At 36.1% G+C, this 21,068-nt stretch overlaps 2 protein-coding genes across 2 annotated transcripts; both read right to left on the bottom strand.

Moving 5' to 3' along the window:
• Nucleotides 1-2,275: 2,275 nt before the first annotated feature.
• LOC135149441 (uncharacterized) lies at nucleotides 2,276-3,031 on the bottom strand. Its single transcript, XM_064085167.1, has one exon. It carries the CDS (start codon nucleotides 3,029-3,031, stop codon nucleotides 2,276-2,278), a length of 756 nt encoding a protein of 251 aa, XP_063941237.1.
• Nucleotides 3,032-3,856: 825 nt separating this feature from the next.
• On the bottom strand, nucleotides 3,857-14,061 carry LOC108202650 (ubiquitin carboxyl-terminal hydrolase 9). Its single transcript, XM_017371145.2, has 14 exons — nucleotides 13,863-14,061; nucleotides 13,630-13,772; nucleotides 12,236-12,475; nucleotides 11,414-11,555; nucleotides 10,628-10,687; nucleotides 10,381-10,476; nucleotides 9,158-9,556; nucleotides 8,916-9,056; nucleotides 7,969-8,139; nucleotides 7,222-7,479; nucleotides 6,984-7,132; nucleotides 5,510-6,028; nucleotides 5,151-5,427; nucleotides 3,857-4,429 (listed from the first exon to the last, which is right to left on the bottom strand). The coding sequence occupies exons 1-14, from the start codon at nucleotides 14,013-14,015 to the stop codon at nucleotides 4,268-4,270; spliced, it is 2,910 nt and encodes a 969-aa protein (XP_017226634.1). The 5' UTR covers nucleotides 14,016-14,061; the 3' UTR covers nucleotides 3,857-4,267.
• Nucleotides 14,062-21,068: the final 7,007 nt, after the last annotated feature.

Raw genomic sequence — 21,068 nt, 5'->3', positions numbered from 1 at the left:
CTGATTTTGGTCTACTCTGTTTAGACTTAGAGGATTCAGCAACAAATTTAACAGGTTTAACCTTAGGTTTTTGAGTTTTGACAAACTCTGTTTTTGATGACTCAGCTTCTGAGTTATCAGTGTAACCTAGTCCCTTTTTCCAATTTCCACTACCTAAGATATCCTGAGTAGTTTTGCCTGAACTAGTCCATGTCTTAATAATCTCCCTCTCCTTAGCAAGTTCTGATTGAAGAGATGCATACCTCTTTAATAATTCATCTTTGACAATGACAGCATCATCTCTTTCTTTCTGAACTTCTAGCATTTGAACTAATTCTTTTTCTAAAAAATCATTCCTTTTCTTTACACTCAGAGTTTCAGATTTTAATCTTTCATTTTCTAAAGTCTGATCTCTAAAGCTAGTGTGCAAAGTTTTAAGAAATAATCTTAACTCAGTTATATCTTCAGTATCAAAGGCAAGTGTAGAATGAGGTACCTTTGCAGTAGATTCAGAGTTGTTGTCAGTGTTTGCCATTAGAGCATAGTTGACTTCTTCTTCTGAATCAGATGTATCTGTCCAGTTTCCTTTCTTGGTGATAAAGGCCTTTTCTTTTTCCTTTTTGGCCTTCTTGCATTCAGATGCAAAGTGACCCTTTTCACCACAGTTGAAACAGGTGTACTTGTCAGCTTTTCCAGCTTTCCCTTCCTTGCCCTCATTCTTCCTGAAGTTCTTCTTGTCATAAACTCTGTCAGAGTTTTTGTCTTTTCTTGAAAAACTTTTGCCTTTGTTGAACTTTTTGTAAGCCAACTTCTTGAAGCTTTTCACCATCAATGCTGCTAACTGCATCATCTCACCATCACTGTCATCAGAGTCTGAGACATCAGAGTTTGAGTCATCAGATTTTGATGACTCAATGTCAGACTTTGTGACATGAGCTTTTCCTTTGCTCTTAGCAGCTTCCTCCTGAACTTTCAGAGCAACAGACTTTGATTTGCCTCCATGGCGTTTGCTTCTCTGCTCCATCTCAAGTTCATGAGTCTTCAGTCTTCCAAAAACATCATCAAGAGACATTTCTCCAAGATCAAGATTGTCTCTTATTGTAGTGACTTTCAAATCCCATTTTTCAGGAAGAGCTAGAAGGAATTTGAGGTTTGAGTCTTCAAGATCATATTCCTTGTCCACCAGAGATAAGTCATTCAGCAGTTTGACAAATCTGTCATACAGATCTGTCAGGGACTCACCAGATTTTGAGTCAAAGTGTTCATACTCCTGTGTAAGGATTGTTTTTCTGTTTTTCTTAATGGCCTGAGTTCCTTGACATCTGGTTTCCAGAGCATCCCAGATTTGTTTAGCAGTTTTGCACCCAATCACCCTATTAGACATTGCATTATCAAGGGCACTATGCAACAGATGCTTCACCTTTGCATCTTTACTGATAGATGAGATGTCCTCTGGAGTATAATCTTTCTTCTCTTTTGGAACCATCTTTTGAGGTTCATCTGCAACCCCAACAGAGAGCTTGGTGGGCATATGTGGTCCATCATAAATCCTGTCAAGGTATTCTGGATCGACAGAGTCTAAGAATATGATCATTCTTTCTTTCCAGACTGGATATTCAGATGCCTTAAGGGTTGGGACTCTAAAGGATGAAGCTTGTGATTTTTCAGACATGATTGTGTTTAAGATCTCACTGTAGTAATCTTAACAGAGCTGGCTCTGATACCACTTGTTAGGTCCTATATTTTCACTATATAGAATGATATAGTGATCACAATCTGTAACACAGTAAGACAATATAAGAGATCGAAAGCAATAAACTCTTATATTCACAAAGCTTTAATAGTTACAAAAACTCTCTCAGTGATTTATATTGTATCACAAAGAGCTGCTAGGGTTCTAAAAGATGTACTCGATAACTCAACTCATATAGAGTAACCCTAATCTGTGTTTATATAGACACAGTTACAAAATCAATCTCTGATTTGATATCCTATAAATCAGCTAATAAATCTATCAATCAAAGATTGCTCCAGTTTTCTGTTTAGTTTCCATAGTCAGCAAATCACTCCTCAGCATCTATCCTTCCTTGAAGTATATCCGCTTCTGAGCTCTTTCCACGTGTAAACTCTGTCGAGTCTTGACTATGTAAACTCTGATCAGACTTTATCAAACTCTGTCAGACTTTACTAAACTCTGTCAGACTTTACTTAACTCTGATCAGCTTCTAGCTTAAACTCTGATGATTCCTGTTCTAAAACAAACTTTAAGAACATTAGCAGTAATCATCAATTATATCTAACATAACTTATTGTTTGCATTGTCTGAATAACAGTGTCGCCGTTCAATTAAAGTCATTACACCCGCCTTCAAAATTTTGTACTTAACCCAACCTTGTAGTTTCTGCTCAATCCGTTCTAGCACAAAACCAAACTTTGTTGTTTTATTTCTTCCAAAACCTATAGGTAGACCCAGATACCAACCTGGTGTACTCGCTTCCCGTACCCCCAACTGATTACACGCATTTCTACGGACTACGATCACCTTAACTTGGTTTGAAGAAAACGTGAACAGGGATTTGTCAAAGTTAACCATCTGACCTGAAGCTCTCTCATACCGATTCAAAATCTTCTTCATCATATCTGCCTCCGACTCATTAGTTTTGAAGAAAAAATAGCAATCATTCGTAAAAAGTAAATGTGATATAATTGGTGCGCTTTTAGCTATCGCACACCCACGTAACAAACCAGCTGATTCATTCCTTCGAATTACCACACTGAACCCTTCAGCACACATGATGTATAAAAATGCGGATACAGGGTCGCCTTGGCGAAACCCAAATTGAAGAATAACATTGACGTACAGCTCCCCATTATGAACAAAACTATATGAAGTAGATGATATAAATTTCATAACTCGGTCCATCCATATTTCATGGAATCCAAATCTGTTCATCATGTGAAGCACAAAACTCCACTCTAATCTATCGTATGCCTTAGAGATGTCAATTTTAAGAGCTGTAATCCCATTATCGCCCGGGGTTCTTCTACGCATGTAGTGATTTACTTCACTACCAGTGCCTTATCAGTTGATAATCATCCCTCTGTAAATGCGCATGTAGTGATTTATTTCGAATGCTATTAATCTATTATCAGTGACTCCCTCTATTTTAAAGTACTTGGCGTTTGACTTTTGTGCACATATTTTTAAGTGCATTGACTTATGACTACATAGCTAAAGTTAATATTTTTTATTATATTTTTTATGAAAATGAATTTATTCAAAAAAAGAAAATTTTAAAAATAATAATTTGAAATATGCAATTAGCTTTTTAGAATTCCATGCCAAAAAACCAAGCGTCAAGTATTTGAAAACAAACAAAGAAGGAAGTATAATCATCCCTATATGAACGCAGTCTGACTATCCACAATAACCATTTATAAACACACCTTCAACCTATTAGACATGACTTTCGATAGAATACGAAGACATTGCACAATGAAATTGATCTGAGGTCTGTTCATTTTTCGAGGCGCCTTAACCTCCACAGCGTGATTAGCTCCTCCTAGGAGCTTTCCGTAGCCATATGCTCCTTACAGAAACTTATAACGTAGCCAAATTCAAGGTGATGGTTGTGTATTATTTGGATCTCCCTGGAACCGTTGGATCACCCAAAATTCAGTTTTTAATTTCAATACTAAATAAATCGCCAATCTAAAAGAAGATTTCTATATTAGATCCAAAGATTACTTCTAAAGGAAAAGTGGCAGACGTGTCTAACAAATTTAGGTTTGATTTGGACAAACTTTTAGCGAATGCTATCTTGTTACACAAATTATATATAACCACTAATTCGATCCGTATATATAAGCAACTCCATAAAAAAAAAATACCAGTCAAATTCTTGGGGAATCGTTCTGATACTGGCTTACATAAAACAAATACAAGAAATTCAGCTCAGATACATGCTTTGCAGTACACTCAATCATGTGAAACTGTAAAGCTCAGAGTTAACAACCTAATATTGGCACATTTGTTTGACTAGTTACCTTGCAGCATCAAAAAAAATTTCCAAATTGCCAATATGTTCATATCAATGCTAGTGAAAGCCTCTTCGCCATTTTAATTTGCACTCTTTTCTGTTTCCATAAGCAAGGACAAACTTAATATAGGAGTGTTATCCAACACAACCCCCACCAGCACCAAGGCAGAATATAGTGATGTCAGCTTCGTAAAAGCATGGCACTAGATGGTAATGGCACAATCATATAGCAATGCCTGGATATGCGCTTAAGAAATGCCGTGAGACCTGGACGGCTCACCAACTCCAGCCGATTCCACTTTTACTCTTCGGTAAAACAAAACATAAGCAGCAGATGTCCTGATGTCGGCTTCACTAACAGGGGAAACATGGGAATCATCAAAGTGATACCATCTATCGTCATCAATTAGCTGCAGGATTGGCAGATGACAAAAAGTAAAATCATTAAGTTCAAACTGTGGTATATTTCATCAAATTTGAAATCTTTAAACATTGCAGGAATAGGAGATTTTTTATCCACAAACAAAAAATGAACCAATAAACACCCTTGTCTTGCTAATTAAAATACCTATAGCTGTGGCTTTCTAAAGAATCAGAAAACCAGACCGCCTGCCATCTTTTATCGCATCAATCAGTGGTCACTAAATGATAGGTGATGTAGAGGTATTGATCTTTTTAACACACGTCTAAACAAAGTTTTCACATATTTTGATACATTAATTTCAATTTAGAAATAAATTAGTACTATATACTTAAAATGAAAATATATAATAATAAGTTGACATAACTAAGTTGTATTTATATTTAAACTAAATAGTCATATAAATAAGTTCGTTATTCTTAGCAATTGATAATAGTTAATTAACACAATTATTCCATTAAATACTTAAATGATTAAGTAATCATCTAATTACTTAAATTAATCAAGTACCAAAGATCCCCAAATAACACCGCACCCCCACGAATTGAGTGCACGGTGCGGCAGGTGGATGAAGAATAGTTGCTTTCCGGTTTAAGAATCCATGCCTAGATGAACCTTGAAATTACAAAAACGCTGAAAAGAAGCATAGACAAGTGGACTACAAAATGATGCTGATCAAAGAAATCCTGAGGTGAAGCTAACAAGTTTACCTTAGAGTAAGCAGAGTAATGGCCACCACCAAGGCCACCATAATGGTTGCTGACGGCATACAACTCGTAAACATAAGATTGTCCAGAGGCATCCTTAGTTTTCATATATTTGCCTAAATCAAGACCGTGAACTGGAAAATTAACGAAGGTGTCAAGTTTGTTCTTTAAATATCTGCTATATGAGAACCGCTTCAAGTGAAACACGAGTATCTCTGGTAATCTCCACAAGTCTAACTTCTTGGTTGCTTGCCTATGCTTCTTACAACGAGGGCAGTACCTGCATTTGCAACAAATAAAATAAAAAATTCTTCCTAGTATATGAGCATGTGACCATTATTTACCACATTAACATAGTATACCACATATCATCAGGCCCTAAAGGTTCCTCCTTCAGAAATGCATCCAAACACGAAAATAAGGAGATAGCTTCTGGTCGGGTTTTCTTGACAGCTGGCCCCGTCTTATGCACCTCAGGAAGATCCTTAAGGTAGCTCGCGTCATAAAACTCATGCTCTTTTTCAGTCCAATCCAGCATTACCTTAACCGATCTGCCAGGTTTTATAGGTGAATCCTTTGCAATAGGTCTGCAGGACAAACCCCTATCATCAGTTAAGCAGAGGCGGAATGATAGCTCCTTGCTTGATATGTCCTCCATGTCCACCTCTTTCATAGATTGATGATCCTCATCCCCTGAGGTAGAGCCAACTTTTTCCTGGCTATCTTTTGTTGAAGACGCAAATGCTTTCCTTCTCAAGGGAGAAAGCAATCTGTTCACAGCAAGATCTATATCGGCACCACTTTCTATGCCTTTGACATAACTAACGAGGGGGGCCAAGAAAAGCTTCCACTCTCCAACCTTGAGATTGTCTGGTGAACATCTAAAAACAAAGTGCACTCCATTACAAAAAATCATTTGTTCATCTAAAAATTTAAGGCTGTAGAGGAACAGGTAGTACTCAATTGATTATGAAGACAGTATCAATGAAGTCACATGCATATGCATCCACAGGGAGTACTCTGTTGATTATGATGACAAAAAAACAATGTGCATCAAGAGTGATTATTTATCCAGCCACTAGAACGTTTGTAGACGGATTCTTGTTTAATGAATAATGACAAATGTCCAGATATTTGTTCTCTAAATTTTTTGTTCACAGATCCTAAATATACTCCGCAGGTCCACATCTATCTATATATACACATTCCTGATACAAAGCAACAGCATAACTGAACCGGAAGAGAACACAATCAAGCACAAAGCTACTCTCAAAAGTTGATAAATTAATTTTGAACCCAAGACACCAAAAAACCCTCATGTTTCCTTCAAGTTTGTTATTGTTGTTATCATAATTATCTGTAAATTACGATATTCAAGTTAATTAGTATTACACACTCAGAAAACTGTTATGAGTCACTTTAAAAAATACTTTTGTTGCTTGTTTCAGACTTCCCCTATTTAATTCTCAACATTATGATTTATTAATCCTAATGAACTAGCAATTTTAATCATAGTTTCAAGGAAATAATCGAACACGTCCACTGTCCGTCCACACACTCGTTGCATCTACAAATATTAGACAACTTAGTGTCAAGTGTCCTCATTCGTCTCAAATAGATCCAAAGGCAACATAAGCCCAAATTTCCAATATCTAGTTCCTTTTAACATGTATATCTAGTTCCTTTTAACATGTATGCTTAATCTATCAGACTTGTGGGACAAGAGAAGAAACCAACAGGAAAGAAATATGTACATTTGCCAAAGTGAGATTATAAATTTATTATATGATGTACAGACATGACTGTAACAGCAATCAATGAAGATTAGAAACTCACTTATCTAGGTAGCGGTGGCATATTTCCAGTTTTGTCGCATCTGAACTTGTTTTGGGATGCCTGTAGGCAACAATGTGTTCATTGTCTTTAATGGAAGACAATGATTCCAAAGGGACTTCTAGGTATCGATATATTGTATGTTCATAGACCTGCAGATTTATATACCAATACTTAAAGAACCTGAAATACTTAAATTACTTACTTAAATATGATACTGGACAGGATTGTAGAATACTACCTCTGCAAGCAGCAAGTCTTCATCGTCCTTTAAGCAACATGCAGAAGATACCGCTAATTTGAGATCTTTGCAAGCACCATTCTTTAAAACAGTGACAGAGTATGGCATTGGAAGACCACTACCATCGCCATAAAATACAGATACAGTCATTGTCCGTGTAGCAGTTGAGGGTAATGGCAAAGACAAGTACATGAACGGATCAAATGCAATTGAAATCTTTTTGCAATCTGGGCAAACCAGAGTTGACTTATATTGACCCTGAAAATTATGGCATATAAATTTTCAAATTAATTATGCAATAAAAGATAATGTAGTATGTTAACTACAAATGGCCAATCTCTATAGCAGATTTATATACGAAAGCAAAATATGAGATATCCATGCATGTGTGTGCTTTTCTCAACGGTCATGTCACGATCCCGCGAGGGTGAGCTAACTTTAATATAACAATTATCTTTCTAGTTGTTGAATTTGTGAAAACTAATTAAAGTAAAGAAATGTGAAGAGTTATACAAACACCCAATAACAAAAGAAAATCATGTAATAGTGTATTCAAAGAACTAAAATCACCAGCACCAGTTATCTAAAAATAATCACTATCTAAATTCTAAAGAACTCCGACTACTAATGCAGGTTTGGTATATAATGAGACAGCACCATTTACCAAACTTTTCTGCATATACTGTAAGCACATTATATAGGTACATTATCTGTATATTGAATGTGCTACTAAAGCATATATTGTACCTGGCAGACGTCGACAATTATCGAATCATTCCTGGCCTTGTGGTATCTCCAGTACTCATCTGCAACTTCCTCATCAGGACGACCATCGCAATCCTTTAGTTCGATATAAGGCTTTTGTTTCACACGATTCAAATCTTCATGCAACCCATCCAGCAAGAAGGCAAGGAGTTCCTGAGGAAAATTATTAATATTTTTAACATATAATTACTTGCACTCGTTTCTTACATTAAAAAAATCGAGTCATTTTTAAAATTTAAAGGTCGATGGCCTAAAATTACTTGAGAAAAGTGCAGGTTTTATGTATTACAGGGATTAAATCAAAAATACTGGATAATCAATAACAAGAGAAGTGATGCAAGACATGAACCAGGCACAAGGATTAAAAGATAAGAACACAAGTGACATGAAACTACGAAGGGAAAGAAGATAGAGGATTGCAACATGGAGGTTCAATTTAATATTCCAAATTTCAATAATCAATGTCAAGATAATATCTTGAGTTTAAATAACTTATATAGAGAATAAAAACCTACTAACATAACCTAATGAACCAAGTCCCAAAACAAATGAACTTGTTAGTTGTTACTTGTTATATAGAATATACATATTTATTTAAATCCTGGCCCACATAGATAATAAAAATAAATACACTTAGTTTCATACATTAAATATAATTAAACTATATACTAATGAATTATTTTTTTAACATTTTTATTTCATTTATTTAAGTTTAATAAATCTGTCTTGCTTCAAAACGTATTTTGGCTGAAGGCTTTGCTACCTGTGCTCCAATTGTATAACTTGACCAATTTTTGAACTTCCCTTCAACTGTGCTCACTAACAACTTATACGATATTGACAGCACAAGCACCAAGTAAAATACATGTATTCTTAAATTAATATACTACAATAAAGTAATCAGGGTCACTGAAAATTATGCTACTAACTTGAGAATCATGCTGGTTGTACCCACTAAACTGGGGAGCAAATCGACCAAGTTTTCCTTTAAATTCACGTGGGGCAATTGATGTCCGCCCAGAAGACCAGATTTTTCTCAACAATTCACCAAAAGCAATTGCAAGCTCACCCTGTCACACTAAACTAGTAAGATATAAAACATAGTAATATAAAAGTATATAGGTATTATATACATAATTGAAATACTCAAACATATTATATAAACACATACATGCATTCCCAGGGGATTTTTCTTGTTGATCTCATCAGTATAATCTTCCAAGAAGTATTTAACAAGGGGTGGAGTATGGACTAAACACTGAAGTGAACTATTCATAAAACATGTATTTCCCAAATTCTGCAGCCCTGCCAAACCTCCACCATTTCCTTTCAATACAGGCTTTATATTGTTGGAAGTATCTTCCATGTCAGTTAATACTGAACTTAAACTACTTCCCTGATGCAAACTTGAACTATAACCCGTTGAATTACCATTGGACAAAGTGGGGCCCCCAGCAATTGTCAAAGATGATCTCAAGGGTTCAATAGGAATCAATGCCAACTCATTCCCAGTAGAATCCATGCCAAAACCAGTGGGAAGAATTCCATCAACTTGCCGCTCTAGAAGAATCTGCGTACAGGACATTGCAATATCACATTAAAAAGCTTATTATGTAGTCTTGACTAATCAATACTATAAATTATCAAAGTTGGAGATAAATACAGTTAGTGTAAGCATATAATCGAGTATAGTAAAAGGCTCCAACTCATATTATCAGCTTAGCATATCTTTTGTTTCTGCTTGTTTTTACTTTTTTTCTCTTTTTTTAAGGGGGGTGGGCCGGGGATGGGGGGTAAAAAAACAGAAACTAAAAGGCATATCAAGCTCAGGTTATGCAGCAATCGGCCATCCAGAACTATTCTTGCTATTTCTCCTATAACCGATCTTACAAGTAAACTTTCTTTATCCAGCATTGGATACCAACATTAAAGAGTTCAGCAATACATTAACTGGTGCTACAGAGCTTTTAATTGTAGAGGAGAGAATGAAGGAAAAGAAATAAAAAATGTTGAAGACATTCTCTTGTATGCTCGCTCCTGAGCATTTGCAAAACAAAAGAGAGTATCAAAAAAAAAAAAGCATGCAGAAAACTATTTCAGAAGGTATGTGAAGAGCTTCCAAGCATCCCATTTTAAGAGAAACTTTCAAAAAAGATTCTCTCCACTTAACTTCACAAACACGTGAACATAACCCAGAGAGAAAATTTTACACATTTTTCTTCCTCTTTCTTCTCACCTCTCCATGTTTAACTTAAGACTACAGTGTAAGAGAAAATTTAGCACACATAAGAAGTGGGTGCTATGCTTTAGGAAAAAAAATAGTCAATCAATCATAGAAAACGTAATATGTAAATTGCTGATACATTTCATTGCCTTGATTTCAGGAGTACTTACACATTGGTTCATCTGCAAGTTAGATTCCTCCAAGGTTTTCGTTGAATCTTCCAATAATGTGTGCTTCAAATTATTAAAATAATCCCATATTCGTACCTGATAAACCACTTTTACAGTAAGAATAAGATAGTCAACTTGCATATAGAGACATGAGTGCTTATGCGTGTGCACTTTGTTAGAAAAGAGCGCCATAAGGTTTCACATAGTAGTAGATCCATTGTTTCAATGGAAACAAGATATAACAGACCTTTCCTGGATCAGTCTCCTTGAGTGAACCCACCCTTTCGTAGAGCTCATGCAAAGAAGCCTGAACAGTAATTTCACAAAACATCAACAACTACACACTATAATTAACAAGCAAGGTACACGAAACTAGGATTTCCAGAGTGATTACACACTTGAAGGTGTGTGACCTGTGACAGCAAACTTGTTCCGATGAAACGCAGAGTCACAGACTAGCAGAGGAATATCAAAAAACAATATGGCAGCTAATCTCAGCTGCTTAACTTTTATTAAATTGAAGCTGGTATCAATCTAAATTTTTTGATACGCAACACCAGGTTTCAATCAATTATCCAAATGTATCTCATGTAATCTTTAAAATGACTGAAACGTGAAGTGCTTGTTTAACATTTTCATGCAAAATATAAACTTAAATATGCCACACATATGCATAATCTATATATGTTATAAGCTAATATTTACTCTTAGAAATATACATATTTCTTAGTTTTCTTTATTCCGATTCTGAATGATCTTGATTAAAATGTAGATCTCTTAGTTTCTTTCCTAACCTGCTGTAAGGATGTACCTAACAACATATATGTAAATCGTCAATTAATGACCATCTTAACTTATATTTCAGGACAAAACTTATGAAATTACCCCCACCCCTGTTGCTCATCATAAATATACAGGGATCGAATTATCAGTCAGGTATTAGAAAGAACTCAACATGAATAAATAAATTAAAGCATCACCTGTTCAAGTACAGTTTATTAAACCTTCAAGAAATACATAAGATGAGATTTACCTTTTTACTTATCCTTATAGTTGACTCACTTTTATCTCCAGCATCAATCAACTTCAGGCATAATGGGTATACCTCCACAACTAATTCCTGCCGAACACCAACTGAAATCATCTTCCTGGGTATTACAGGTCCTCCTTTGTACCTAAGTTGTATATAAAATATGATGGTTAGATTTATGAGCACATATTCATGTATACATAAATGAACCATATTTTCATTGTTACAGCTTCTGCAAATTGGGGAGCCTTGTTACGAAAGAAATTTCTGAAAGGGAATTCTAAGTCAATGCTCATATCTAGATAATTTAAAGATTTAGTAACATAACTGTGCACACACATTGTAACTTAAAGAGCACTATTTAGAAACCAAAGGTATACTCAACTTAATTGTAATTTGTACAACAGTGTGCATGTGATATTTCTAAAGTAAACACTGTCTATGCCTATCGTTGTAATATTGCACCCCAATGGTTTTTCAAACTTTATGTGGATGTGTTGCAAACTCCAATAAGTCCTCTACTCCTCTTAATATAAAATAATTTTGAATATTAGTTAAAGGAAAAGAACACCTAATCAAATGTATGCTCTAAAGTCACCGTAAAAGAACAAAGGAAACAGTTTAACCTGCAAGTGACAACTTGTCATTATAAACATTTTGAAGCATGATCTTTCACCAAAAAGAGAAACTCCACAACCATCCAAGCAAATTCCAGTTTAAATTAAAGATTAAACAATATGGTAGCAAAAAGAACCCGAATATCACCAAGATAAATGTTAAGACAACAATTCAGAGGATAATGGTATGCATGTGAAGTATAATTACCAATCAAAAAGTTTCTCCCAAACATCCTGAGATACTACAACATAATCACGTTGTTCCTCAAGGTTGTCAAGCAACTGAAGGTCTTCACCCTCACAGTTACTCCCATTAGCAACTATATTGCAATTATCAATCGGTCCTGGTCTATCTGCAGCATTTGAGATTGAAATATGAGGCTCTGGTAAAACTTCGTCATATGGATAAGCACCAAATCCAGCATACTTCTTCCATTCAGTAAACCATCTGCATAGACGAGAAATAAAATTACTAAAACTGATTTAGCATAAAAACAAAAAGATTAACTACAACTGATTATTCTCAGGATGGAAATATACGAAGTTTCTTCGTTTCCCCTTCTTTGTAATACACTGCATTTTATGAGTAAAGAAGAAATAGAATTCACTTGCAGCAAACACTGTCATGACCAGCTGATGCGCATCACCATATGGGTAATATGGGTAATAAAGGCGAAGATCAAAACAGCCTCAATAAGATTGATGGCTAAAGATCTTTTATGTTATCATATTTAGGTGATCAACTAGCATGATAAGAATAAGTTTCACAATGATCTTCTCTTGGTTAAACTCAGGACAAAGTCAGGGAGTTGCATTATTGAATATCGAACCTTTAGGTAGATTTTAAAAACATCACTAAGTTATGTATTCAGTTTTATCAATGAAAGTGTTTCCTTCGGTAAGAATTTTATTATAATTATTACAACCAAAAAATTCTGTATTTCATATCATTTATGAGGACAAAATTGTAGAAGTAAAAAATAATAAACATAACGACCATCCATAAGGTTGCGTTAGTAATATCAGTGGCATGACTATTTAAAGAACCAAGGAAGACAAAAAAGAATAATGGCCTGTGTAGGAACTTGAATTTCATTGGAAATTCTAGAGTTGATCAATGACATATTTGGATACACAAAAAGAAGTTGGATTTGGATTTCATATAAAATCCAGAACATTCAAATACTAGTTTAAAGCTGAGAATTCGAAATGACAACCTAAACCATATCATTTGACTTCCAAAATTTAAAATGAAATACATCTTACTAAAAGCAACCTAATGTTATTCACATCTAACATTATTTATGAAGAAAATAGTAGATAGGATAACACTAAAACAAGCCTGGGGAGTTCAGGTCAATGGAAAGTAAAAGACAAACCAAATATGAGTTTCCTTTTGTGCGAACAAAAGTATTTTAATCAGTAATTGTATATTACAACAATTAGGGAAATCAGACTAGTTGTCACATTACAATCATTCGAAAGTAAATTACACAAGCGAGCGCACATATATGTACACCGATTGATAAAACCAAGTGTGTGTGTGTGTGTGGGGGGGAGGGGGAGAGAGAGGGGGAGAGAGAGAGAGAGAGAGAGAGAGACCTATTGGAAATGAGAAAGAACAAGTTGCCTGGTTTGTTGGACTGGGATTTGAGAGTTAAATCATGAATAATCTGCCTCTCTTGTTCAGCAATTAAAGATCCGTTATCCATCAACATATCACCGAGATCAGGAATAGTCATGATCTGTATATGTAAATCACAAACAAATTAACAATTACAATCATAGATTTGCGAATATGTAAAATGTAAACCATTTCAATTGAGTCAATTAACCTGGAGAATGTGTGCCCTAGATTGCAGGTAACCCTCGATCCGAACACAAAAGATACTAGTAGAGACAGAGAGATGTCTAGGTATTGGACGTGTGTGTTTATATAATACAACCAACCACAGGAAAAGTCTTTTATAGCTTCCTACTATTAACATTTTATTCCTTCCCTTCGCCTAATTTCCATTTGCATTTTCGTCTTTCCGCTCTATTCGTTAATATTTTCCCTCTATTTATTTATTTTTCCCTTTTCTAGTTGCCCTTGTAAAATTTTACCCAAAATATAATAAATAAAAATTAGTTTTATTTTTGAAATTTTAAAATTCCTATCGTAATATAAATTATATGTATTTATTTAAAATAAGAAATTTTTGAAAATAATAAATGAATATATTAAATTTTAATTCTTATTACAATTAAATGACAACTGATGTTACATATTTGATGATATCAGACTTAACTATTCTGATTAGTTTTAGGTGAACAAATCAGAGCTGAAAATCGGAGTTTGCTTAAGATAGAAGATATCAGAATTAACTCAATGAAGATATTCTTCAGAGTTTGAGGCAGCTGATTTTCAAAAATAAATCTGGACTTAATTAAAGTAGATATATATCAATGAAATACGATAGGTGAGGACTTTAGTAAAGATTAGTACAAAATCTCTGATTGATATTTTTAGCAAGAAGATTAATATTATATCAATCAGTAGATATCATGTAATTGTGTTTCTATATAAACCATTGTGCTAAAAGTCGGTTAACTCGGCCGAGTACTCGTTTTCACACCTGACCGGATCCGAGTTTCGAGTACTCGGAGACAGAAATGATTTTATGAAAAGTCAGTTAACTCGGTTTGACTACGAGTACTCGAGGCAAACTCGGAGTTGACTATTTCAGATTTTAATTCACCTAGCCCAGCCCAAACATGAAAAACAAAACCTAATTCACAGATGCTGAGAGATTGAACAATCTAGTCTATATGTTCAATTTAGTGCAAACTTGCAAATAAAAAATCAACGATGAAGGATAATTTGACATGTTAGTGGCCAGTGATGCAAGTAAAGCTCAAGGGATGGGTTGTGGTGGAAGGTGGTGGAAGGTGGGGATGATGATGAGCTATCCAATGACTCCACTATAACAGCTGAAGAAAAAAGTACATCACCCATGGCTATTGGAAATGCGTTTAGAGAACTTCATGAAGATGATTTTGAGTCTGATGGTGAAGATAACGATGATGATGTTATAATTAAGGAAGAAGAAGATTATGTTGATTAGTGGTAATTTGCTTACAATATTAATGTAGTTGTAGTCCATTAAATGAGGCAGGCAACAAACCTCTTGAACTAGAAGTAGTAATCTTTTATTAAAGTATGTACAATGATTCAATGACTGATAAACTAATCTAGGCCAATTATTGTTTGTTTTGAATTTTTTGAGTTTTGATTTAAATTATTATTTTTCGTTTATTACTAATATAGTAATATAAAATTAAAATACGAGAAAAATATATATTAATTGATATATGAGTACTTTTCGCACAAAATCATGCAAGAGTACGTGGTCACAAGTAGTAAAGAATCAAATTCAGTTCGTTCCCACAGAGACTAGTGTATTCAAGAATATGCACTTATGCACCAATGTATGGCTATTATTCAATGCTCGGACAATTAACAAGTTGGTTGGTTTTATCTAAATTAACTAATTAAACTCGAATTATTAAAACTAAGAATTATAACTAAGTGACTGAACTGGATTACTTATGAGAATAAAACATGGGATTCTAACTTCATTATATACTTCATTCAGAGTTATGCCTTATCGATATGTAATGGTTGATAACTAATCAGATAACACGAGACTGATACACGCTAACTGTCGTTATACACGCACCATACTGCTACACATTCACAATTAAGATAGAAGGTAAACAGACACCAATTATGCTTAGACCCTATATGTCTATAAGATTTGAAAACATAACTGTTGAAGATCAAGTTATCTATGAAGATTACATGGGGCGATGCAAGATGGGTAAAATCACATCACAATTATGCATATCGAACACATAAACCTATGCTCGCATGGCAAGTTCTAAATCAATATATCCACTGTCGCTTCAATAGAGATTAACAAACAATCTAAGATGTTAGCTACGCATCCAAGACGAATAAGCACAACCAATATGAGGAAATCAAAACCATCACCTAAATATTTAAGGCAATTCAACTACTGAAATCCATATATAAATCCGCTAGACTCCCACGATAATGATTAGTTCATAATCGAACTTCTCATCATCATGGGTTCGAATGTAAACATTATAATAGATGTCTAAAACAAATACGAAAGTACTAGAGTAAGAGTTATGAAACAAATCCGAACGAGCATCCACAATTACGCCTACTTCGAAGAATTACAAAGATGAAATTATGAAACTAGATCTTCTTCGTAGCCGTCACGTGCTCTCTAGAATGTTTTCTAGGTTATTTGACTTCTCCCTTGAGCTTTTCTTTAAGTCCCCCAGCGATTAGACCTTCAAACGGATCAAGAATAGGCAATTTGGGCTTTTTCTCCCGTCAGAGTGGGGTGGAGACCCCGTCAGTGGGGTGGAGACCCCGTCTTGGCAGACCCTTTTCTGTTGAAGTGGGGTGGAGACCCCATTTGGGCAGGCTTTTCTTCTTCAGAATGGGGTAGAGACCCCGTAAGTGGGGTGGAGACCCCATTTGGGCAGGATCGAGAAACTTTGAAATTGCTTTGCCTTTTTCTCCCTCCTCGCTCGCTTGATTCCTACACCGTTTTCTCCATCCTTTGGCCTCGACTCCATCCTTTAACCTCCTTCTAGGAACCCTACACAACACCACAAGAAACACATCAAAAACACAACATACTTGAGGCCAAATCATCAACTTAAGTCGAAACGAAGGAATTCCAAGTGGATATAAAATCCACTTATCACACCCCCAAACTTAAACCGATGCTTGTCCTCAAGCATAGACACACACACAAACTACTAATGCAATGCATGAATGCAACTATATGCCTACGTCTACTCGAATCATGAAGTGTAATCCGTGTTAACATAGAATCCTCAGAATATGCAACATTCTCAGCATTCATCTCTTTCACATATCAGCCCTGTTCTCTTCCACTACAAGTGTGAAGTGCATCGTGTGTGCTAGCATGCTCTCTAATGAAACAAAACAAAGACTATCAAACTACAACAGAGTCTTCACTATGAGCCGTTAATCAGAATCCAGTTTAAACACTTTTTTACTAAAGAGTCAACTACAATTTAGGGTCACCAAAGAATTCCTATGCCCCTCCTTTTTTTTCTATATTTTTTTTCTTTTATTTGCTAAGTCTAAGGTTAGGACGCTTCTCAGTGTAAGTGAGTCACGACCGCCATTCGACTTCGCTTATTCTTTTTTTTATTCCTTTTATTTAATCAGGTAATTCTCCAGTAATCAAGGGTTGTGAAAAGTCACCAAGAATTTTCTTATTCTAATACATTTGCACTTAATACCAACACAAGTGCATGGATCGTCCCTTTCACATGACATTGCATTTTACCCATTGATCTCAAAAGAGTACCTAATAATTTTTATTCTCTTTTTTTTCTCTCTTTTTTTTTGTAGAAAGGCATATTCATCCATTGACTCCCCCACACTTAAGATTTACAAACTCTAAATTCAAAAAGGGAATAATCCAAACTCTACGCCCGACTCAACGCGAGGACTCAAGAAATAAGTTAGTCTAAGTCTTATCTCTAGAGCATAAGTGTAATTACAATTTTCACACAAGTAGTTTCCAATTAACAAGGCATCACATATGATAAAGACTACTAGCCAAGAAATTATGCACATAAACTCATCATAGGACATCAACTTGGAAAACAACTTCAAGATTCATGCATAAGCAACTATATGAAACTACTAACACATCCTAAACACAAGCATATATATATAAAAAAACACGTACTAATATGTAACTAAATGAGATAATATGCTAACTATATGCATCATGCAACCTATACGAACACACACTACTACTAGTCCTTAGATTACCACCCCCAAACTTAAAATATTCAATGTCCTCATTGAAGGTGATAAAAAGGATCGAATGTACCTAGAAGGAGTCCGAGCGATCGCTCGCCTCACTCTCATCGGGTGGAGAGTCTGGTGGTGGATAAGGCATGCCAGCCCCGAACACAGGTCACTCAATGTCTACGCCTGTAGCACGGAACGCAGTGCCCAAAGCCTGTGTCAAATCCTGAGCGAACTGACGGTGAATGTTGTGCATGGTATCCATACGCCGAGTGAGCCTCCTGTACTGTGAATCACTAAGACCCGAATGCCCCACTGACTGACGAGAAGGCCCTGCTGTAGCTGGTGGTCCTCGTGGGGGTGCCCGACGACGTCCACCCTCCGAATCCTCCAGAATATATCCCAACCCCTTAGGATGGGGTCGACCATTATCCCACTCAGGTAACCTCTCAATAGCAAGATGATCTATAGCAGAGCTCGGCATCTGTAACTGCTCCTCAGCTGACCAACGAACCCCCACAGCAGTGCACAACTTAGTCACTATCGTGGCATGAGGGATGGCCCCAGTAGTACTACCCCTCAGAAAGCGCAAAATGTTTTGGTGGATCACATATGCAATATCCACATACTCTCCCGTCAAAATCCCATACAATAAGATAGCCCTATCTACTGTGACCTCGTGTGTATGTGTCGAAGGCATGATATTGGCACAAATAAACAGGTTCCATGCACGGGCATACCTGTTCATTGCAGATGCAGGAAAAGACAACCGCTCATTAGTGGAAGGATTGCGCCTCCACTCCGTATTCGGAATACACAAATAATAGATAATCCGGTCCAAATCCATGTTCCTCTTGTTCTTCCGCACCTAATGATCCTGAGCTGGCTCCATCTCTGTAGCACCAATAACCTGGCGGATCGCCTCTAAAGTGTAATCCACTATCAAACCCCGAACCACCGAAAATCCATTCTGATCGGCCTTGGCATTGGCATAGAACTCCCGCACAATGCTCAATGGCACCGCCGCCAGTGCCTCACAAAAGGACTCCCAACCCCTACTCTGAATCATCTCCACCAACTTCCCATCACTAGGTGAAGGTAAGAATCCCCTCTCCTTCGCAATTGATTTGCCCATCAATCGAGTGAATTCGGCCTGAGCCTCCGGAGTTGTGAAATTGATAGTATCGTACCCCGAACTAGATGAATCCGTCGATCCGGCTTGCACACTAGTACTCACTGCCCTTCGTGCTCTCTTAGGTGCCATTGGATTGAAGGGTTGAAGCTTGGTAGAAGGTTTGAGAGAATTAGAAATTTTGTGTATATATAGGTGTATTGTATGTATATGGAAGATATGGGATTAAAAAGATATGGGTTATGTGTTTGTAAACTAATGGGATTCTGAAATTAGGGTTTAGGGAGGTTGTAATTCGGCTGGGGAAAGGAATTATTGGCTGGGTTGTGTAAAAAAAACGAGCAGAATTTTCTATATGTAAGGCAGTTTTTTTTATTCTGCTGAGACGGGGTGGGCGCGCCGCCCATGGCGCGGGTTCTGAAGAAGAAAAGCCTGCCCAAATGGGGTCTCCACCCCACTGATGGGGTCTCCACCCCACTTCAACAGAAAAGGGTCTGCCAAGACGGGGTCTCCACCCCATTGATGGGGTCTCCACCCCACTGACGGGGTCTCCACCCCACTCTGACAGGAGAAAAAGCCCAAATTGCCTATTCTGGATCCGTTTGAAGGCCCGATCGCTGTGGGACTTAAAGAAAAGCTCAGGGGAGAAGTCAAATAACCTAGAAACATTCGGAGAGCACGTGACGACTACGAAGAAGATCTAGTTTCATAATTTCATCTTTGTAATTCTTCGAAGTAGGCGTAATTTTGAATGCTCGTTCGGATTTGTTTCATAACTCTTACTCTAGTACTTTCGTATTTGTTTTAGATATCTAGTATAATATTTACAGTCGAACCCATGATGATGAGTAGTTCGGTTATGAACTAATCGTTGTCATGGGGTTTTAGCGGATTTATCGATGCATTTCAGTAATTAAATTGTCTTATTCATATGTGATGGTTTGATTTCCTCGTATTGGTTGTGCTTATTCGTCTTGGATGCGTAGCTAACATCTTAGATTGTTTGTTAATCTCTATTGAAGCAACAACGGATATATAGATTTAGAACTTGCCTTGCGAGCATAGGTTTTGTGTTCGATAACATGACTTGTGATGTGATATTACCCATCTTGCATCGCCCTATGTAATCTTGATAGATAACTTGATCTTCAACCGTTATGTTTTCAAATTCTATAGACATATAGGGTCTAAGCATAATTGTTGTCTTTTTACCTTCTATCTTAATTGTGGATGTGTAACAGTATGGTGCACGTGTAACTACAGTTAGCATGTATCAGTCTCCTGTTAACTGATTAGTTATCAACCATTACAATCAAATATAGGCATAATTCTGAATGAAGTTGTTAATGAAGTTAGAACTCCATGTTTTATTTCTCATAAGTAATCCAGTTTAATCACTTAGTTATAATTCGACTTTAATTAGTTAATTTAGATAAAACCAACCAAATTGTTATTTGTCCAAGCAGTGAATAATAATCATACATTGCTGCATAAGTGCATATTTCTGAATACACCAGTCTCTGTGGGAACGAACTGAATTTGAATTTCTATACTACTTGTGACCACGTACGCTTTCCTGATTTTGTGCGAACAAGTTTCAAGCGTACGTGGTCACAAGTAGTATAGAAATTCAAATTCAGTTCGTTCCCACAGAGACTGGTGTATTCAGAAATATGCACTTATGCAGCAATGTATGATTATTATTCACTGCTTGGACAAATAACAATTTGGTTGGTTTTATCTAAATTAACTAATTAAAGTCGAATTATAACTAAGTGATTAAACTGGATTACTTATGAGAAATAAAACATGGAGTTCTACCTTCATTAACAACTTCATTCAGAATTATGCCTATATTCGATTGTAATGGTTGATAACTAATCAGATAACACGAGACTGATACACGCTAACTGTCGTTATACGTGCACCATACTGTTACACATCCACAATTAGGATAGAAGGTAAACAAACACCAATTATGCTTAGACCCTATATGTCTATAGAATTTGAAAACATAACGGTTGAAAATCAAGT

Source organism: Daucus carota, chromosome 9 (genome assembly GCF_001625215.2).
Source record: "Daucus carota subsp. sativus chromosome 9, DH1 v3.0, whole genome shotgun sequence".
In the NCBI taxonomy this organism is placed as follows: domain Eukaryota; kingdom Viridiplantae; phylum Streptophyta; class Magnoliopsida; order Apiales; family Apiaceae; genus Daucus; species Daucus carota.
Note: the sequence above shows the minus strand (reverse complement) of the source record. Positions and strands in the feature narration are given on the sequence as shown.

Bases quoted from the DNA above. Each gene is read 5' to 3' on its own strand.
- LOC135149441 (XM_064085167.1), bottom strand. From the start codon at position 3,031: ATGCGTAGAAGAACCCCGGGCGATAATGGGATTACAGCTCTTAAAATT.
- LOC108202650 (XM_017371145.2), bottom strand. From the start codon at position 14,015: ATGTTAATAGTAGGAAGCTATAAAAGACTTTTCCTGTGGTTGGTTGTA. The intron at 9,057-9,157 runs GTATGTGTTTAT...TTAGTGTGACAG, and splicing joins AAAATCCCCTGGGAATGCAT to GGTGAGCTTGCAATTGCTTT. The intron at 5,428-5,509 runs GTATACTATGTT...TTGCAAATGCAG, and splicing joins TTAGGGCCTGATGATATGTG to GTACTGCCCTCGTTGTAAGA.